Raw genomic sequence first — 20030 nt, 5'->3', positions numbered from 1 at the left:
TGACACTGCAAAAAGTTCTTCGTCAGGATTTGGTCTTGTTTTCCAGTGCAAATGTCTAAAGGTTCTTAAATTTAAATGAGAAATTGATTGAAATTAATTGAGTTCATGCTTAAACAAGAACAAATATCTCCCACTGCCTCTGGGGGCTGAAAACTTCTTGTTTCATTCCACATTGATTTCTTCTTATTTTAACTATGAACTTAATTAATTTTTTCTGGAAACAAATTTTTTTGTTTGCTGTAATTTCATTGGAAAATAATACAGAGGATTAAAAAAAAAATTTTTTTGCAGTGCATGCAAAAATTAATGCCATGAGTTTAAGACCTGTTGCACAAATTTAATATCTTTTAAAGCCTCAAAACTTCCACAAAACTCCTATTGATTGGTAAATGCCTGTGACCTTCATGTTGTGGAGACAATATTGTTTGCTTGTGCTGACATTGTGTTTTTGTGCTGATGGACATATATTGTTTTAGACATCAATCTCTCTCTTTATCAAATTCCTATTATGACAAAGATGAACAAACTCCTGCCGAAGATCTTGCAACTTCATGCTCAGACCACACACTTTTATAGAGATCTTTCTAAATAGCAGTGGCTGTTGTTAATTATGTATTAATTTATTATCCATCTATCAAACACCGAAAACATGCCAGGGTTGCACAAAAGTTATTTTTCTTGGAACAGAGCTGGAGAAAACTTTTAGCGTCTACTTTTGACTGGTCTGTTTGGTAATCAGCAGTCTGTTGGCCGTTTGGACTGAGGTCAAATGCCAAGCCAGAGAAAGACTTTAGAGCCAAACGCTCCACAAACCAAGAAGGCTATCTACTTCCTGTCTCTGAGACACACACACACACACACACACACACACACACACACACGTGCAGATGTGATAGCAAAACAACAAGAAGAAAACCTAAGCCAGCTGTGGTTCAAATGGCTGTGAAACCTGAGATTTGGAGAGAAATGTAAAGGTCAGATAGGATGGGGTGCAAATCACTAAAGTAAAAAATAAATAAAAAGTCATTTTGAGGAGGCATTTGTCCAGGAACAGGTCAATTTCAAGCTCCAGAGTCTCCAAAGGTAGCATTAGTAGTAATGTGTTTGTTTTTATTGCTGAAACTTTAACTAACAGCCATAAACTCTCCTCCTGATGTCAGGATGTCTCAGTCATCAATTCAATTATCAAAACGAGTTACTGTATGCAATGCTTTTAACAGAACTACACTACTTTTTTTAACCTTCTATCGTCTTCTGTGAGCACGTCTGATGTGAATCTGTCTCTGACATTAATAAAGAAGAAAAAAAGGTCCAGATGTGAGATCTGACTTTAGTAGTGTGCCTGTATTAACTGCACTCGGTTGCTCTGCATGTGCTTCACATCATCATATGGAAAATGTTCCTTGAAGCTACATGTATGCATGGGCCTTTTAAAATTAAAAATGCCACTTGGTTGCTTTTACAGTTTTTTAAATTAATTTTTAAGTGTGGCTTAAACATTAAAGTGGAAATAAAATTCCCAGGCCACAAAGTACAAGCAGACTTTCCTTATGAATATCACCGATATGAGTTCACAGATGGGAAATCATAGGGAGACTCTGAAGCAACTCTTTTGTCGAGCACAGATTTATAAATGATTCTCACTTCATATTTGGGAAGATGGTTGGCACTTGTTGCATTTTCCAAAACGCAATTCAATAAATTGCACCAGCTGGCAAGTCGCACAGTTTAATACTCGCCAAAGCTGATTTTTATGCATTAGGTGGAGTGTTAATTTCAGACCCTGGCAGAAATGCTAAGAGTGTCCTGGACACAAACGCTAGCTAGATTCTGCAGCGCCGTCAGGAACAATCCATGCATGACATAAATGCATATAAAATGCAGCAGTTTGTCTAAGACTCGTATTTTTTTTATAAATGCACACTGATGAACTGTGCACAATAGAACCAGGAACAGCTATGATTTCTTGATAACTTCTTGAAGTCAGACCTGCTCATGAGATTAAACAGCTTTCAATAAGCTTTGAATATAACGCACCTTTATTAAAGTTTTTTTTTTTAATGATTTGTCTAAAATAGCGTAGGAATACTTTTTAAATCTTCTGTCATAAAACCTCCCCGTGCTACAGAAGCTCTGCAGGAAGTCCACTGGTCACCCAGTGTGAATACACACCCAGAGAAGCACAGGGGGAACGGTCAGCAACAGCATCTGTATTGACATGATCAGAGACAGACATAACACAGGAGCCAGCAGGAGACGCCTCGCTCTCGTCCTCAGCGGCATCATGGGACACGCCACTGATGACATCACTCTCCATCGCAGCGGAGGACTCTGGGTCAGCTGCAGGTTCGGGACGAGTCGTGCGGCCGGCCACCTTCCTGCGGATGGCCCTCATCGTGATGGGGATGGACATGCATCTGGAACACACACAAGACAAAAGGTGAGTGATGATTCAAGGACGGAGAAAAATGGCCTCATTATTAGTGAGCATGTGCAATAGAGATGCAAAATGTTGCACTCACCGCATAAGGACTCTGGATATGTAGTCGTCCAATTTATGATCCACAAAATCAGGCATCAGAAGTCTGCAGCTCATCTGATGAGAGTCCACCACCGTCACCTGAACTATCACAGAGAGAAACATTTCAGATAGCATGCAATGAATGGGTTTAACACTGAATACATAGTACAGTGAATCTGATAGTTAAGGTAGTGTGTAACGGTGCTTACGAACAGCCAGGTGGATGTGATCATCAAGGCTGAATGTGACAGAAAGGCAGTGGTCTGATTCTGGAAGGACCTCACATCTCAGGTCACACAGTAAGCCAGCGTCTACGGTTTAAGAGTAGAGACAAGGCAACAACTCTCTTAAGTAATGACGAATGAGCGTGAGGAGGCCAGGAGAACGAGATTAATGACCTGTGAGCTGGCTGTGGTCACTGAAGCAGCTCGCCAGCAGGACGTTGATGGCCGACTGATGGCGAAGGAGATCCAGTAAAGCAGGGACGTGGCCGGGGTGTGTGAAGGGGACGGTGTGAACTAAGGCTCCTTTCCAGGACTCTCGGCCCCAAACGGCCCCAGGGAACACATAACTGTGGTACTCGGAGTCAGGTAATGGCTGTACGACATTAAAGACGGTAACAGAGTTAAATAAGTGAATGTCTGCTTCTGACGTCCCAAAACAAACATCGTCTAGCAGCAGAGACAGACAAGTACAATTCAATGCAAGTATTGTAGAGCAGCCAGTATCCTGTAATCTGTCTGTGCAGTGTGTATGTGATTATCATGGCAGACGTGGTTGTGTGTGTGAAGTGTATAGAGGCTTGGGTTACAAACAGACCACAGTAAACTGAGCCCCGTGTGTCCAGGAGATCTTGGCGTTCAGTGTTGCGCTGGTCTTCATCAGAAGATGAGGTAGAGGCTCCACCTGCTGGGGTTTCTCAGCTATAACTCCATCTGAGAGAGGTTTGGAGACCGGTTACTTGTCATTGGTACATGATGTGGTCTCAGAGAAGCGTCTCAATGTATGGTGCACCTGTGATTTTGCCCATTTTGTCAATGAAGGGAATAAGCATGGGCAGCGGTGGCTGTAGTTTGAGAAGAAAGGTGGCTGGGAGTGATTCGGAGCAGGATTCAGTGAGCGGCTGAAACACTGGAAACCTAGAGCACACACAAATAAAGACTTGATCTTGACTGATAAAATAATTGTTCAGGGCACAGTGAGTGAGTCAGTGGCACAGATCCGCAGGCGTTAGGAGATGATCAGACTACTCACCCGAAAGAGTCGACCTGAGGTGGAGAAGAGATGAGGGATTCCCTCTGCAGCCTGTGAGAGGCGCTGCTGCTTCCTGCTGTTACCAGAGCAACCTGCCCAACACTGACCTCACCTACACACAACAACACCCCACATAAACATTCTAAAGAAATGCCAAAAAAAATATAATTAAATAAATAAATTATATTACATTTAAAAAAAAAAAATTATAATTTTGATTTAGTTTAACTTGATGTACTAAAATTAAATAAAACTGAAATTACTAAAAAATTATATTAACACTAATAATGAAAACTCAATTATTAAAATCTCAACCGATTAAAAATTCAAAAAATAATATTCAAGGCGTTGATGTTTGCCTACAAATCTACCACTCTCTCTGCACCCCTTTACCTAAATTCGTTACTTCACACTTGCGTGCCTCTAGAAGCTTGCATTCTGTAAGTGAACGTCGCTTGATTGTGCCATCCCAAAAGTCACTTTTAATTCAATTTTAATTAAATTAAACTCAATCCGAGCAGCTGAGTCCTTAGCCATCTTCAAGAATCGGCTTAAAGACCATTTCTTCCATCTTTAGTTGACCCTCTAACTTTAACACCCACTATTCTAATTCTATTCCTAAAAAAAAAAAAAGAAAAAAAAAAAAACTACCTTTCTAATCTTTTGTATTCTATTTTCATTTAATTTATTATACAATTATTAAAAAAAAAAGTCCTCCAACACTAGCTTGCTCTATTCTTTTTCTATTCTATCTGTTCTCTTTTTATTTATTATATTATTTAAAAGACCTTGTTATGTGTACCATATTAACCTAACTGAGACTTGTTATAGCTCTTATATATCATTGCTCTTTTGTTGTTTTGGATTGCTTCCACTGTCTTCATTTTTTTTTGGATAAAAGCATCTGCTAAATGTATGTGTGTGTGTGTGTGTGTGTATATATATATATATATATATATATATATATATATATATATATATATATATATATATATATATATATATAAATAATAGAAATGCTGCCTTGGCAACGATCAAAAATTAAATGGTTACTAACATTTCTAAAACTGACGAAGAGAGAATAAATAAACCTTAAAACTAATAAATTAAAAAAGTACAAAAATGTACTTAATCTACAATGAAACCTGAAAAAATATATATAAAACAATGTTAAAGAAACCTTAAAAAGCCAATTCAGAAACTCAATAATAATATATAGATACTAAAGAACACTGGATTAGAAGTTATGTGCGGAGTTCCTGTTTTAATACCTGTACTTGACCTGCTGAGAACATCTGATGGACTAATGTAGTACTCGACTGTCATTGGGGTTCCTGTGATGGAGACGTGAAAGAAGAAGAGTTTAATATTTCATAAAACGTGCTGATCCCACACAGCTTTTCCTTGTGTACCCTCTTTTCCTGGCTGGACGTTTCCAATCCTGCCGTTCATGATGAGGTCAACGTGAAGGTCACTTTCTCTCAAAGACCTGGAGGAGACGTGCTCACTGCATTATACCACAACAGACTTTAATCTGGAGAAACATGTACGGCGTCAGCGCTAGTTTCCCACACCTTGGTAAATGGGATATTTTGAAGAGATCTGTTTCCAAGTGCCGGAGACAGGAGTAGATTTTAATCTTGACATCACTGCCACAGCACACTCAAAATTAGAGAAATATACAAGTAGTATACATTGCTGCCTAAAGATCAGAAACCAGAAAGCAATACCTGTCTCCCGAGATGATGTAAAAAGAGGCAAGATCATCCAACTTTAGAGAGAACTCTTGAAATTTCTTCATCCTGTGGAAACACGATAAACACTTTTACTTAAACTCCAAATGATTTCAATGCATTTCTCTCTTGAAATAAAGAACATTTTGATTCACCTCAACAACTGGAGGAGTGATGGGCTGGACTACGAACACAACCAAACCACGTTTAAGCATTTCGAAGAAGCTTTAGCACAATATTACAAGCGCGTGGTCTCACCACCGGAGCTTCGCCGTGATGGGCCACCCTCACATCCTCCACTCTTCCCCCCCGCAGCAGCACCACCTCGATGTAAAACAGGTCTGCGGTCAGGTAACACACCGTCTCTGTGGGGCTCATGTGTGACCCCAATCTACAAAAAACAGGAGTCTGTCAGCTGAAATGACGAGAGTCAGCTGCAAAGAGTTTAAAGGAAGTAACTGCATGCTGTAATTAAATATGCAACTCATCCAGGGTTTTACAATATCAGTCAAGTATTAAATCGTGAGGAATGCAAACAGAGAGGTCTATGTCAATACATAGTCTGAAAAAAAAAACTGAAACTTAATTTGAACAATCAGTTCAGCGTAGAGTAAAGGTGTAATTTCTGTCTCTGGTGGTAACATGCAGAATTGCATAAATAATGACTGTTTTCAAACAGGTTTCCCAGAATAATCCGCACATCTCCCATTGGTTGTTCAGCGATATGGTAAAGTTACAATGTAATGGAATAAGCAACATATCTTTTCTTCGGTATTCTGACATAAATCGGAGTGTTTGTTTGTTTTTATGGAGAAAATGTTTAAATATTTTTTTTTTATAAAGTTATATTTGGTTTAATGTTGTTAAAAAAAAAAGAAAGTCCTCTAAAGTTACACCCAAGCAAAACATTGGGGACTCAATCCATAAGTTGTTGGATAATTATGATGATTAAAAAAAAATACAAATAAAAAATGTATAATGCATGGATCGTTCACAAAAACAATGTGCATTTAGGAAATAGAGGAATTTCTATTTCCTGACGACTTTAAGAAAGCAATATTTTCCCTGCCGACTATCTAATATTAATGCGTTGAAAAAAAAAATGTATGTTGCAATCTGAGTGCAATATCTTTATGAAGGAAAGGTTCAAACCCTCTTTGTTTGGCAATCATCTCTAGTCTGGACACCATTGCGGTCAAGGAGCACACTACAGACAAAACACACAAACCACCAAGAAACATAAGAAAAAGAGAAAGACATTTATATTAACAGAATTAGGGTTTAATTCAGAGACATCCTCACCATTGAGCGCCTCGTTGATCTTCTGAAGACACTGTGCGATTGGCTCACAGACTCTGCCCTCTCCTTTAGTTTTTTCCTATTAAGAAAAACACTCCTCACCTGCTTGTTTCACCACAGCAAAAGCCCAGAGAAATGACGTTCTGAGACAAAAATATAACCCCTAGCATATCCTTTAGAGACTTTCCAACCAACACACACCATTACGCACCATACAGCTGCTCAGAGAAACTCAGATTTAATCATCTTTCTGGAGAGCGACCTGCGGTTTGCATATTACTCTGGCACTGATCTAAGCAATCCACAGCAGTCTTAAACGCCACATCTGGATTAGATTTGGAAGGTTGTGCGCGCACATAATGGCAAACATCCACGGCTGATGTTTGTGAGAGCCAAGTTTGGACTCTAACGCACAATAACTGACCCAGTCTTGACCTCTTGCATGTGACATCACCCTGCTTTTACCCACACATGCACATCTGATGCTACACGGCTTGATGTGTATTGTCAAATCAAGTACCATAAACAATGTCTGTCCTCATGTTCTCTCTTTCGTGAAAAATAAAGAGAGATATTTTGAAGAATGTCAAAGCTGCTGGATGATGATTTATACGGGAAGCAGCAAATAGTAGACTTTGGCCAACCTGCATGCAACACGTTTGAGATGCCAACTTAAATTTCTACCCATTTATTTAAGGCTTAAAAAGCAAACTTTTTAACATTTAGTGTGTAATGAATCACTATATACTTTTAATATATTCAAGCCACCGATGGCACACACACACAGATGCACGTGCTCCACAAACTCAGGATCAAAGCCTGAAAGCTGATTATCAGCATCATGGTCCCAACAAAGCCGGATTGGAGCGGTTTGGGTTTGTCAGCTTGAGTTAGTTCAACAGGTACAGGGCCCTGCGCTCTTCGCTGGTCATGTGACTGAAAACTACGGACGGAAAAGAGCAGCTCTGACCTCTGATAAATATCTCCTTTCCTGTTCAGTGTAAAATAGAAAGACATGACATATCGAGAGGGAATAAACTACTGGATTTACATTTTTGGACGCACTATTTCTGAAAGGCGATGTTCTTACCATACATCTCCGGACCAGCTGAAAGGTCTCGTTCCAAGATTTATCAGCATATTTGGACTTCAAGTCAGACATTAAAGTCTTGGTCTTCTTCATACTTACAGGACCTTTGGAGGAGACACACCAGCTGTAAACATCTGCATACTTTATTTTATTATTATTATTTTTTTCTCGCTTGTTTGTTTTGAGAATTGTTGTATCCACACACTTCTTCAAACCTAATTAAAGGCGTGGTCATTTGTAAAGAATGTGCTTAACTTCCGGTGTCTGGTATCTAATTGTAGCACATTATTTATGTTACGTTCTTATCATAGGCTAATCATAAACAGACTGGTTTGTAGCACAAATAGTTACTGTACTTTCTAACAGATTAACAGGGAAATGTTAACTTCCAAGACGGCTGGGCGACAGTTAAACTAGATTAGCTACACTAACAAAGCACCTAAAGCTGGTTTAAGATTATAATTATTATTATTATTGTCTGCACGAATATGAGATTCCGTTTTACCGCCTTCGCTCTTGGCCTCCATTGTAGCCACGTTTTAACTGCTTTATAGTCCGCTGCTCAAGAGATGTGTCTCCAGATTAATAACACATCATTTAGAGATTGTAAGTATGTAAACACGACGAGCGGCCAGCCTTCAAAAATACTTTCCTCTATCTGCTAATTAGTTTCCCGCGTCACTCTAATGAGCGGGGAGGAGGAGGAGGAGGGGGAATCCATTGGCGTGCGCATGCGCAGACAGCCGCTGTGCGCTTCCCTGCGTGGAGAACCGAAGCGGATCCACGTGACCCGCCCGTCGGGATCCTCAGCAGCGCCACACGCCCATGAACTCCGACCGCCGCCGCACCACACATCACGGAGACCGGCTCCACTCGCGGACACGGTGAACACAGGCGCGCTCGGCCCGGATCTTGATGACGACGCTCGGGATGTGGAGGCTGCAGTGACGGGAGAGATCAGGGAAGAGACTCCCTCCAGGAGTCCGTGTGTCTGTGCATCACCTTCAGCTGAGCGAGCAGACACAAAGGTAAGATCCTGCACATATGCGATCATGAACACTGAGGATATAACGTTAAACCCAGACTGAGTGCTCATAGATGAACACTAGTGTGTGTGCGCGAGCAAATGACTCTTTCAGAAAGCACTGATACCATAGTAACAGATGCTAATACCATATGCACAATGACATTGAATGATTTCCATAGAATGGCATAAAATGATCATTATACGTATTCAAAATAACCATTGAATTGCTTGCCCCCCCCTATCTAAAAAACTAAATAAAACATGAGCCATGACAGGTGAGGTAAAACCACAGACATCATATCATATCATATATCTCTCACGTCATTGTGTGTGTGCTGGACTGAAGCCTACAGACTGTGAGTGTGTGAATGTGGAAGCTGTTGTTGGGTTCGGCAGACCCAGCCCTGGCCTCCCCGTCTGCACACACACACACACACACACTAATGTACACACATACTCGTATTACAGCACATGATGTCTTCTGAGTCAGTCGTTCACCACTAATGCTATAGATTGGCCTCAGTTCTTTTCTTCTTGATCTTTAAAACAACGCGTATGCATCTGAAGATGAACTGAAGCAGTGTGTTCTGTAGCTGAGCAGCGCTGGGTTTCGCTCTGATGGACGTTTTCTTCTTAGATGTCAGTCCCTTGTAACCCCACTCATACTCTATTATAGCACTTACTGATATTTTGAATGACCTTTTATTGTTTATATATTCCGTATTTATTTAATTTTAGTTTTAGTCATTTTGTTATGTGCTTTTTTTCAAAATTTATATTGCATATTACAGTAATTATCAATGTTTCTTTTTCATAATATTTGTATTTCAACTTATTTAAGTTTTAGTAATTTTTTTGTGTTTTTGTAATTTTTATTATTATTTTTTATACTCCTATTTGTTTATATTATTATATACTATTATATAATGTATTACTATATTTAAAATATTATTTTTAAAGTGGTCATATAATGAGATTTTAATTGTTCCTTTCTCTTTGGAGGGTTACAAGATCTTGGCGCATAAAGAAGATCTGTAAAGTTGCAAAGACTAAAACAAATTTAAGTTTTTGTTGTTAAAGTAATGACCAAGTGGCCAGCGGCAGACAGTAAGCTGATCATATATGTTTTAACAATTTAGCCTTCTCCAATCATTACGACTTGCCTAAAATAAAATCTATAGATATACTAAAACAGTTCGAGCATATAACAATGTTTAATCGTTAAACCCAGATAAATGTGCACTGTATCTAATAGTTTTCATTTTTCCTCATAAGGTAAGAGTAATTCATCAAAGGGTCTACTTTTATTTTTGTTCACTCACAATATCAACAAAACGTTGTGCTTTTATAAAATAAAGAAAACAAACATGATGCACTTTCTTTTGTCTGGTCTTGAAAAGGAGCGCTTCACAAAAATTAACCGAAACTCAGCGAATACATGCCTCACAGACATGATAAATATATCTATAGAAAACTTTAAATGACTACTTAACTAAATAAAACATATCAAAAACTCTTATTATAATCATAATCCGTATAGATGCGTTTCTTAAAGGTGCGTCTAATGAGGAGATAGTGAGCATTGCACTTGACCAATTGGCTCGTTGTTTGTCGTGGTAATCAAATCAAAACTTTCAAAATGCAGCTTCTCCCGAAGCATTGGGAACTTTTACTAATTCCCCTCGCTCCAAATTCTACCTGATGCTCTGCATGGTTAGCTGTCACCTGTATGCTAATGCACATGCTAACGCGTATATTCGTTGTGTATTGCGTAGGCGATGTATAATATTTATAAGAGCCTATAATCATTATAAACAGGCGTGCACATAATTTTTTCAGCCTGGTTCTCATTTGAGAACCTGGAGATTTGGTTTAGTCCTCGCACTGCATATTGCGTGACCCATTAAATATAACAATGAAAAATTTATTAATAATAGTTATAATATTATAGCACTTTATTTAGTTTTTTTTTTTTAAATAAAATTATAGTAAATAAACTAAATAATAGTGTGTGATTAATATTATAAAAAATAAAATGCAGTACTAGTATTAAATACTAATACATTTATTTTATAGTAAACTTAAAAATAAATGCTAATATTTACTACTACTTTCTTTTGTTTGCCTCTTTAAGAAGAATCGCTTTATGTATTCCCTAGTTTTAAGTAGCTTTGGATAAAAGCGTCTAAAAATAAATAAATTAAAAGCTTTTTCATCATATTCAAACTTAAAATCAGCAGGCTTTTATTTTGGCGGGTTGCCGGCAAGTAAGTTTACGCGCTTCTGGATTTGAAAGTGCTGCTGATTAAAGAGCGTCAGTGGATGAATGTCGCAGTTTTGCATTGTGCTTTGAAAACGCATTTAGATAGACTAGATTTATGCTTTCAGGTTGAAAATAAAACGTATATAGTGCAGTTTGTGATCTAAAATGGTAACAGCTGTCAACCATGTCGGTACGCAAATGCGTTGTCAGAACATATTTATATAACGCACTTTTTATTTTGGTCGCGCATGCGGACTTGCGGACCACTTATGTGCACCCCTGATTATAACAGTATTTCCTACAGTAGACTATGTGCGTATATGGGCACAATAAAATGAAAGAAGCTAAATGAGCCGAGCTCGATCTGTAAAAAAAATAAAAAAAAATTGGCCCTGTCCTGAATGGACTCAGCGTGGCGGGACCCGACGGGCTTGCAGACCTCTAATTCTTTATGAAAGTTAAGACTCTGCCACACCCTCCTAAATACCTCGGTTAAACACGCCCAAAACATGTCTACATCACTATGTGGAAATATTTACATAATGCCGCCAAAATGTTGACGCATAGAAAGAAGGTGTGGTTTCAGTAACACAGTTAGTGTTGAAGCAGTGATGTCAGGGAGATGCTGTGTGTATCTAAGAGAAAGAAAAATCACTTTATTTGTTCTTCTGAAAGTAGAAGCATTTGGAAATCTTTAAGATTACTTACAACAGAACAGCAACGCATTTTATGGACAACCGTTTCATGAAGCTAGGAGAGGAGGTCATTCTGACTCTGGTGCTTCTGAATCAGCTGCTGGAAGTGTGTTATTAGTTTAAGTGTTTGCTATTTACTGTTCAAATGTGGATATTATTAACATTATTAATCTTTACATTCATTTTGAAAGATGAAGCTTGTGATTATGGAAAGGGGTGTTACATTTCCGACAAGTGCTTGTGGTGTTTGGCCAATCACAATGCACTGGGTCAGTTGGCCAATCAGAGCAGACTGCTCTTGTCAGAAGGAGGAGCTTTGTTTGAGAGAGGCGGGGCATAGAGGACCTACAATAATGAACATTATTTGAAAAATAATGTGTTTTTTGAACATTAAAGCATGTCAACAATATTCTGTTACACCAAATACACAAAATAATGATCTTTAAAAAGCATCATATTGACCCCTTTAATAAAAAAAAAAAATCAATTTATTATCAGTTTTAGTATTTAGTACTTCAACTTGAACTTATTTTATTTAGATAACATTTCTAATTTTCATTTAAATTTTAGTTTTTTTTATTTATTTATTTTTTATATTGTTTCAGTTTTAGTTATTAGTACTTAAACTAAAATCAAACTGAAAATTATAACTTTGAGTAATTTAGTTTGGTGCGTTTGTCTTTTTTTTTTTTTATTTCTATTTTTTATATTATAGAAAAATAATATTTATCTATATTATGTTTCAGTTTTAGTAATAGTAGCACCTTATTTTGTTTTGGTTAGTATCCAAAGCAACTTATCTATTTTTTTTTTTTTTTTTTTCACCAAATGTTGCTTTTTTTCAATGAGCAAAATCAGTATTTAATAGTTTTCATGTTAGTTAAAAACAACAACACTGACCGAGATGCACAGAGAGTTCATCTGTCACTGTTTATGCCTTGAATCGGTTGACTCTGAAAGACTTGGGTTAGGCAGGAGAAAAGTCATAACTTTACAGAATTAAATTTGAACCTTTTTCTTCATCTGGTCAAGGGAGAAGCGGGCGGTACCTGATCTGACCCCTGACTTCAGTGACCTTCAGCATCTTCACAGCCTCCTTGACCCCGACCCACAAGCCTCACAGTCCCGCCCCTTAGCATCCGTTACCATGGCAACAGCCAAGCCCAAAGGGCAGAACTCGCTGGCTCTGCACAAGGTGATCATGGTCGGGAGCGGCGGAGTGGGGAAGTCCGCTTTAACTTTGCAGTTCATGTATGATGAGGTGAGGATGCCTTTCACACATGACTACAATGATTCTACCCCACAGAAATCATCAAAATGAAGAAATGTCCGGTGTTCATGTAATAATTTTATGAATCACCTTTGTGTTATTGTGTAAAATGCTAGCAGTTTAACATGAACGAACAATACATTCATTACAGTATTTATTAATCCTTAATGTTAGTTAATGAAAATACAGTTGTTCATTGTTCAGTGCATTAACTGTTAACAAGCACAACTGTTGATTTTAATAATGAATTAGTAAATGGTGAAATTAACATGAACTAAGATTAATAGATTCTTAGTTTAACTAAAGATGTTAACTAAATGTTAACTAATCAACCTTATTGCAAAGTGTTACCAATATTAATATAAATTCTGTCCAGTTTTATTGTTACTTTCAGTAAAAGTGTGGTTATTGTTTTTTTTAATTATTATTATTTATTCAGTGTCATTTAAAATTTAGTTAAATTTAAAAAGTCTCACAAAATTATATTATTTAATAACATAATAAATAATAATTACAAAGCATTGCCATAGCCAAGTGCATCCATAATTTTAAGTTTCCGCTTCGGCCCAGAATTTTCATTTCGGTGCATCCCTAGATATAAAGACAACGTTTTATTTAATTTAATTTATATCTAACAGTAATTTACTTTCAAATGCCACAATTTCTGAAAGGGCTGAACAACTTTTTTGTACAACTTCAAGTTGCAATGTAATATCTCAATAAATCACAGAATATCGCAATATATTTCAATAATATTGTATCGTGATAATATCGTATCGTGAGGCCTCTGGTGATTCCCACCCCTAGCAGCTAGACTTCTAACAACTCAGTTTGCATGTCCTCAGTTAGTTTGAGAACAGTATTAAGTATAACTAAAACAACTTTAAAAATGTTACTTTACGTAATAAAACTTATAAACACTCGACACATCTTCTGTCCCTCAGTTTGTGGAGGACTACGAGCCCACGAAAGCGGACAGCTACAGGAAGAAGGTGGTTCTGGACGGCGAGGAGGTGCAGATAGATATTCTGGACACCGCCGGTCAGGAGGACTATGCAGCGATCAGAGATAACTACTTCCGCAGCGGCGAGGGCTTCCTCTGCGTCTTCTCCATCACCGAATTAGAGTCTTTTGCAGCGACTGCTGATTTCAGGTGATTTACACATCTAAGCTTATTTAAAACAGCTGCATTGATTTTAGACTTTAAACTGTTGCTCTTTAATTGATGATCATGTTTATGGCCAGATCTTTTTTGTCTGATTGAATTAGGGTTGGGCCACAGTGGTCGATTATGGTAGTGGTACATCGAGTGACTAGTCTACCATTTAATCTATTTTTTTGTAATGGTTCTTTAATTCGATGTTTAATAGCAAAAACGTTTAATCCCCAAAATCGTTATTTTTGCAAAGGCATTATTATTTGTTTCATTGCTTTTGGGTAAATATTGAGTTGTAGGTGCTACATAAACACTTAATGGTACTCTCTCGCTCAGAGAGCAGATTCTGCGGGTGAAGGAAGATGAGAACGTCCCCTTCCTGTTGGTGGGAAATAAGTCGGATCTGGAGGACAGGAGACAGGTGAACGCCGACGAGGCCAAAGCCAGAGCGGATCAGTGGGGCGTGTGCTACGTGGAGACGTCTGCTAAAACCAGAGCCAATGTAGACAAGGTCAGTACTACAAAACCAGATTGGTAAACCTGAAATGTATAGTTTACTAGTGTATAGGGGAGGCACTTACTGAACTACATCCTGTACACTCACAAGTGGTATTACTGATGTATTCTTAACATATTTTTCAGGCTAGAATTACTATACATTTAAAACTATTTATTATTAAAGGAATAGTTGACCCAAAAATTAAATGTTGCTGGAAATGTCCTTATCTTTAGGTCATCCGAGATTAGGATGAGTGTGTTTCTTCATTAGATTTGGAGAAATGTAGCTCATTAATGGATGTTCTGCAGTGAATGGGTGCCGTCAGAGTGAGAACAACACATCACAATAATCACAGCACTCCAGTCCATCAGTTAACATCTGGAGAAGATAAAAGCTGAAACAAATCCAGCATTAAGACGTTTCTAACTAAAACATGAGTCCATAATCCATAATAACGTTTCCTCTGGTGTAAAAGTGGTCTGGTCTGAATCAGGAGAGAAAGCATCCGACCACAACACCAGAATCATCCGGCAACCAACGCATACATTACTAATTAACAGACAATATTTTAAAGCTAGCTCTAAAACATAAGCAGACGTAGAGCTGCAGTCATGAACTTTGTCAAAACTCGAGGGTCCAAAGACCGGCCGAAAGGTAGGACCCTGGATTGGTAGGTCTGGTTCTTGAAGCTGAATCGAAGACATTTCCTGTGGTGAGGAGCAATCAGAACATGAAAGTAAGCATCTTTCGAATCGATGCTTGTGAACCAATATTCCTGGTTTACTGACCAAAGAACATCAGCTGCATGTAGCATCCGAAAGGGAAGAGCTTTCAGGAACACGTTTGGATGTCTCAAGTCTAGAACTGGACGGAAACCGTCATCCTTCTTTGAAATGAGGAAGAAAGTTGAATAAAAGCCATCCTTTGAACGCTTTCTATGGTTCCCTTCTCTTGCAGTGAACAATGTTCTTGAGAGAGAGCTTCTGAACGAACTGGATCCCCTATTACTGTAGGGACAATCCTTGAAAATGTTTGGGGCTGGCGTCAAAAACTACTAAGTATACCCCCTTCTCATTGTAGTCCAAACCCGTGGATCTACTGACATCTGCCTCCATTACTGCAGGTGTAGACTTGAAAAATGTTAGACCACTGGCCCAGTGCCTAGAAAGCTATTTGGGTGCAAATTTTAACCAGGAACAGAAACCAGAAAGAATTGGGAGGTCTCGTAGTGTCTTTTTACAATCCTTTTACAATTCTTTTTAAAGTTTTTAGTCCTGAGTGAATTGAATCACCGCTAGAACCCCCTGCAGCTGACAAAACAGTATTCTCCTGAGGGGAATATTGCACAGTAACATTCACTCCATTGAAATTATCCTGAAAAAGTGAGTCAGATGCACTTATAGAGAGCACATCAAAGTCAGTGCAAGATGGAGAAGAGGAACTGAAAGGTTCGTCATCCATTCTCATAGAACCCCCTTTATCTGCCTGTGTAATAGCTCCAGGTGAAGAAGGCATTTTATCTCAGACGAAAGGACAGCAACTGTCTAAGAAAGAGAAGCTTTATCTACTTGCTCGTTCCTTGATATTGCCTTCTTAGATTCAAGATTCAAGAATTTAATTCGTCACATACACGATTATATAGATCATATATAACCAGCAGTGAAATGTGAGTCAGGTCCGCTCCATGGACAGTGCAATTATTAAAGAACTCAACACAGATGGAAATATACATAAATATAAACCCAGTGGGGAACTGTCAGTAAATTGATTGGGAGCATTAGCCACTGGATAGTACTACCGAGAAGTACCAAGTGTCATCGACAAAAATCCATCTTACTCTCGCTAAATATTATTTCACCTAGATGTAAAATGGGTTGTAAAGAGTGTTCCATATTGACTTCAAATTCATTTTTTTTTAATTGATAATGTATGCAATTTGGAATTTATTTAAAGTGATACATTTTCGAAGGTACAGGTGCTGGTCATATAATTAGAATATCATCAAAAAGTTAATTTATTTCACTAATTCCGTTCAAAAGGTTCAACTTGTATACTTTATCCATTACACACAGACTGATATATTTCAAATGTTTATTTCTTTTAATTTTGATGATTATAACTGACAACTAAGGGAAATCCCAAATTCAGTATCTCAGAAAATTAGAATATTACTTAAGACCAATACAAAGAAAGTATTTTTTAGAAATCTTGGCCAACTGAAAAGTATGAGCATGTACAGCACTCAATACTTAGTCGGGGCTCCTTTTCTGAACGAAAAGCTCTTCTGCATTCTTGAGTCTGGCATATCACATCTTCCTCTTCACAACATCCCATAGATTTTCTATGGGGTTAAGGTCAGGCGAGTTTGCTGGCCAATTAAGAACAGGGATACCATGGTCCTTAAACCAGGTTCTGGTAGCTTTGACACTGTGTGCAAGTCCTGTTGGAAAAGTAAATCTGCATCTCCATAAAGTTGGTCAGCAGCAGGAAGCATGAAGTGCTCTAAAACTTCCTGGTATACGGCTGCGTTGACCTTTGACCTCAGAAAACACAGTGGACCAACCCCAGCAGATGACATGGCACCCCAAACCATCACTGACTGTGGAAACTTTACACTGGACTCAAGCAACGAGGATTGTGTGCCTCTCCTCTCTTCCTCCAGACTCTGGGACCCTGATATCCAAAGGAAATGCAAAATGTACTTTCATCAGAGAACATAACTGTGCACCACTCAGCAGCAGTCCAGTCCTTTTTGGAGCGAGACTCTTCTGACGCTGTCTGTTGTTCAAGAGTGTCTTGACACAAGGAATGTGAAGCTGAAACCCATGTCTTGCATACGTCTGTGTGTAGTGGTTCTTGAAGCACTGGCTCCAGCTGCAGTCCACTCTTTGTGAATCTCCCCCACATTTCTGAATTGGTTTTGTTTCACAATCCTCTCCAGGGTCTGGTTATCCCTATTGCTTGTACACTTTTTCCTTCCCTTCTCCTCTCTATTAATGTGCTTGGACACAGAGCTCTGTGAACAGCCAGCCTCTTTTGCAATGAACTTTTGTGTCTTGTCCTCCTTGTGCAAGGTGTCAATGGTCATCTTTTGGACAACTGTCAGGTCATCAGTCTTCCCCATGATTGTGTAGCCTACAGAACTAGATTGAGAGACCATTTAAAGGCTTTGCAGGTGTTTTGAGTTAATTAGCTGATTAGAGTGTAGCACCAGGTGTCTTCAATATTGAACCTTTTCACAATATTCTAATTTTCTGATATACTGAATTTGGGATTTTCCATAGTTGTCAGTTATAATCATCAAATTAAAAAAAATAAACATTTGAAATATATCAGTCTGTGTGCAATGAATGTATATAATATACAAGTTTCACTTTTTGAATGGAATTAGTGAAATCAACTTTTTGATGATATTCTAATTATATGACCAGCACCTGTATACTGTCTTGATTGCAGGTTTTCTTTGACCTCATGAGGGAAATTCGTGCTAGGAAGATGGAGGACAGCAAGGAAAAGAACGGAAAGAAGAAGGGAAAAAGTCTGGCCAAACGAATCCGTGAAAGATGCTGCATTTTATAGTGTCTGCGATCATTTACTCTTCTCCTTCTGCTTATGTACCTGTATGTTCAATATTTTTGCGAACTAATCCTCGCCTGCGATGTTTCCTGGTGTTAGTGTGTCAGATTAGATGAAGGACGGTCTGATACAGTTGATTTCATAGATCAATGCTGTAGAGTCCAACTGGAATCTCTTAATGTCGAATCAATAATGTTCAAAAGCACAGGACGCTGTTGGTCTGTGTGGACTTGTGTATGAAAACTTCCTGTGCAAGAAATATGAGAGCTTTTTGATTTGATTATGTGTCAGGTTTGTTTAATGAATTCTGTTCTCTTTTGTTTGTTTTAATGGCCAGGTTTCTGTCTGGATTTAACATCAGTCTTAAGTGATCTGATCTCAAATAGACAACACAAAATACAGCTGTTTTGTCAGATTCTTCTGCTCATCGAGGCTGCAATATTTGATCAAAAATACAGTATAAACAGTTAATTATTATTGCCATTTAAAATAACTGTTTTCTGTGTGAATCTGTGTTAAAGTGTAATGTATTTCTGTGATGCTCCGCTGTATTTTCAGCATCATTCCTCCAGTTTTCAGTGTCACATGATCTTCAGAAATCAGAATAATATGATGATTTACTGCTCAAGAAACATTTCTGATTATTATCAATGTTGAAAACAGTACAATATATTTGTGGAAACTGTGATACATTTTATTTTTCAGGTTCAACAGATGAATGGAAAGTTCAAAAGTAAAAATCTTTTGTAACATTATAAAGGTCTTTATTGTTACTTTTGATCACTTTACTGCATCCTTGATGAACAAAAGTATTCATTTCTTAAAAAAAAAAAAAAAAAAAATCCTAAATCTTACTAAAAATTAATGTTTGGATCGCCTAAAAAGGATGTTAATACCAGTGTAAAAAAAGTCTTCTTTAGCAGTGTCTCTTAAAGCTAAAATGAGCGTGTGAGTGTTATTACTATAATGCTGGATGACTTCATCTACTTAATTTACATAATTCTTTATTGACTTATTGAAAATATTAGAGCAAAAAAAAAAAAAAAAGGACAAGCTTTATTGTTATAAAAAAAAGTGTTGGTCTGTGGCTAAGCAATTAGTAATTGTAGAAAGTTCAGTACACTAAGAAGCGATGAGATCTGTGTTACTCCAGTAACTAGTTACAGGTTTGTTAGTTCTTTAATCACAAGCATCTTGTCAGAAGCAGTGGGCGAAGGGGAAGTTCCTCTGGTCTCTGGACTTCCTGATGCCTTGATGTCCATCATGAATGTGACACTCACCCATGCTCACTGAGATGCATACTGTTTAGTGTTTGGCCATTTCAGAATCAGAGGGAGCTAGAAGAACAAGACCGAGGCTCTCGGTGGACGTCGCAGCATGTTTAATAATGGGATGTGCATCCTTGCTATTGAAAGAAGACACAATGAGTACGATGACAATCTGATGCTTTTCATATGTGATGTGAAAATCCAAAACATGGATTTGGATGGCTTTTGCGCTCCTGCTCTACAGTTCAAGTCTTAACCAGAGAAATGCTTTGTCATTTTAATGTATAGCCTATCGATCAAGTGAATTTTTTTTTTTCATTCTGCTTTTTTATATATGTATTGTTGATGTGAAAGCTTCAAATAAACATTTTTTTTCTAA

At 37.9% G+C, this 20030-nt stretch overlaps 2 protein-coding genes across 4 annotated transcripts; one reads left to right on the top strand and one right to left on the bottom strand.

Moving 5' to 3' along the window:
* Positions 1-2021: 2021 nt before the first annotated feature.
* zgc:111976 (uncharacterized protein LOC553663 homolog) lies at positions 2022-8577 on the bottom strand. Of its 3 annotated transcripts, none has more exons than XM_052543204.1 (17): positions 8378-8577; positions 7898-8003; positions 6811-6886; positions 6661-6715; positions 5767-5899; positions 5664-5692; positions 5506-5577; positions 5350-5424; positions 5188-5264; positions 5047-5109; positions 3776-3887; positions 3536-3660; positions 3341-3456; positions 2920-3118; positions 2731-2832; positions 2523-2625; positions 2022-2417 (listed from the first exon to the last, which is right to left on the bottom strand). In XM_052543204.1, exons 1-17 carry the CDS (start codon positions 8422-8424, stop codon positions 2123-2125), a joined length of 1785 nt encoding a protein of 594 aa, XP_052399164.1. In that variant the 5' UTR covers positions 8425-8577; the 3' UTR covers positions 2022-2122. The 3 variants fall into 3 exon arrangements, with proteins under 3 accessions (XP_052399164.1, XP_052399165.1, XP_052399166.1); XM_052543205.1 differs by having other exon boundaries at positions 7898-8001; positions 8403-8577; XM_052543206.1 differs by having other exon boundaries at positions 2191-2417; positions 2523-2620.
* Positions 8578-8696: 119 nt separating this feature from the next.
* ralaa (v-ral simian leukemia viral oncogene homolog Aa (ras related)) lies at positions 8697-20030 on the top strand. The gene is made up of 5 exons (XM_052543207.1): positions 8697-8925; positions 12915-13143; positions 14097-14305; positions 14645-14819; positions 18264-20030. The coding sequence occupies exons 2-5, from the start codon at positions 13030-13032 to the stop codon at positions 18384-18386; spliced, it is 621 nt and encodes a 206-aa protein (XP_052399167.1). The 5' UTR covers positions 8697-8925; positions 12915-13029; the 3' UTR covers positions 18387-20030.

The sequence above is a fragment of the Carassius gibelio genome, chromosome A24, assembly GCF_023724105.1.
Source record: "Carassius gibelio isolate Cgi1373 ecotype wild population from Czech Republic chromosome A24, carGib1.2-hapl.c, whole genome shotgun sequence".
Taxonomy (NCBI): domain Eukaryota; kingdom Metazoa; phylum Chordata; class Actinopteri; order Cypriniformes; family Cyprinidae; genus Carassius; species Carassius gibelio.
The sequence above is the reverse complement of the archived record's forward strand: the minus strand, read 5'-3'. Positions and strand labels throughout refer to the sequence as shown.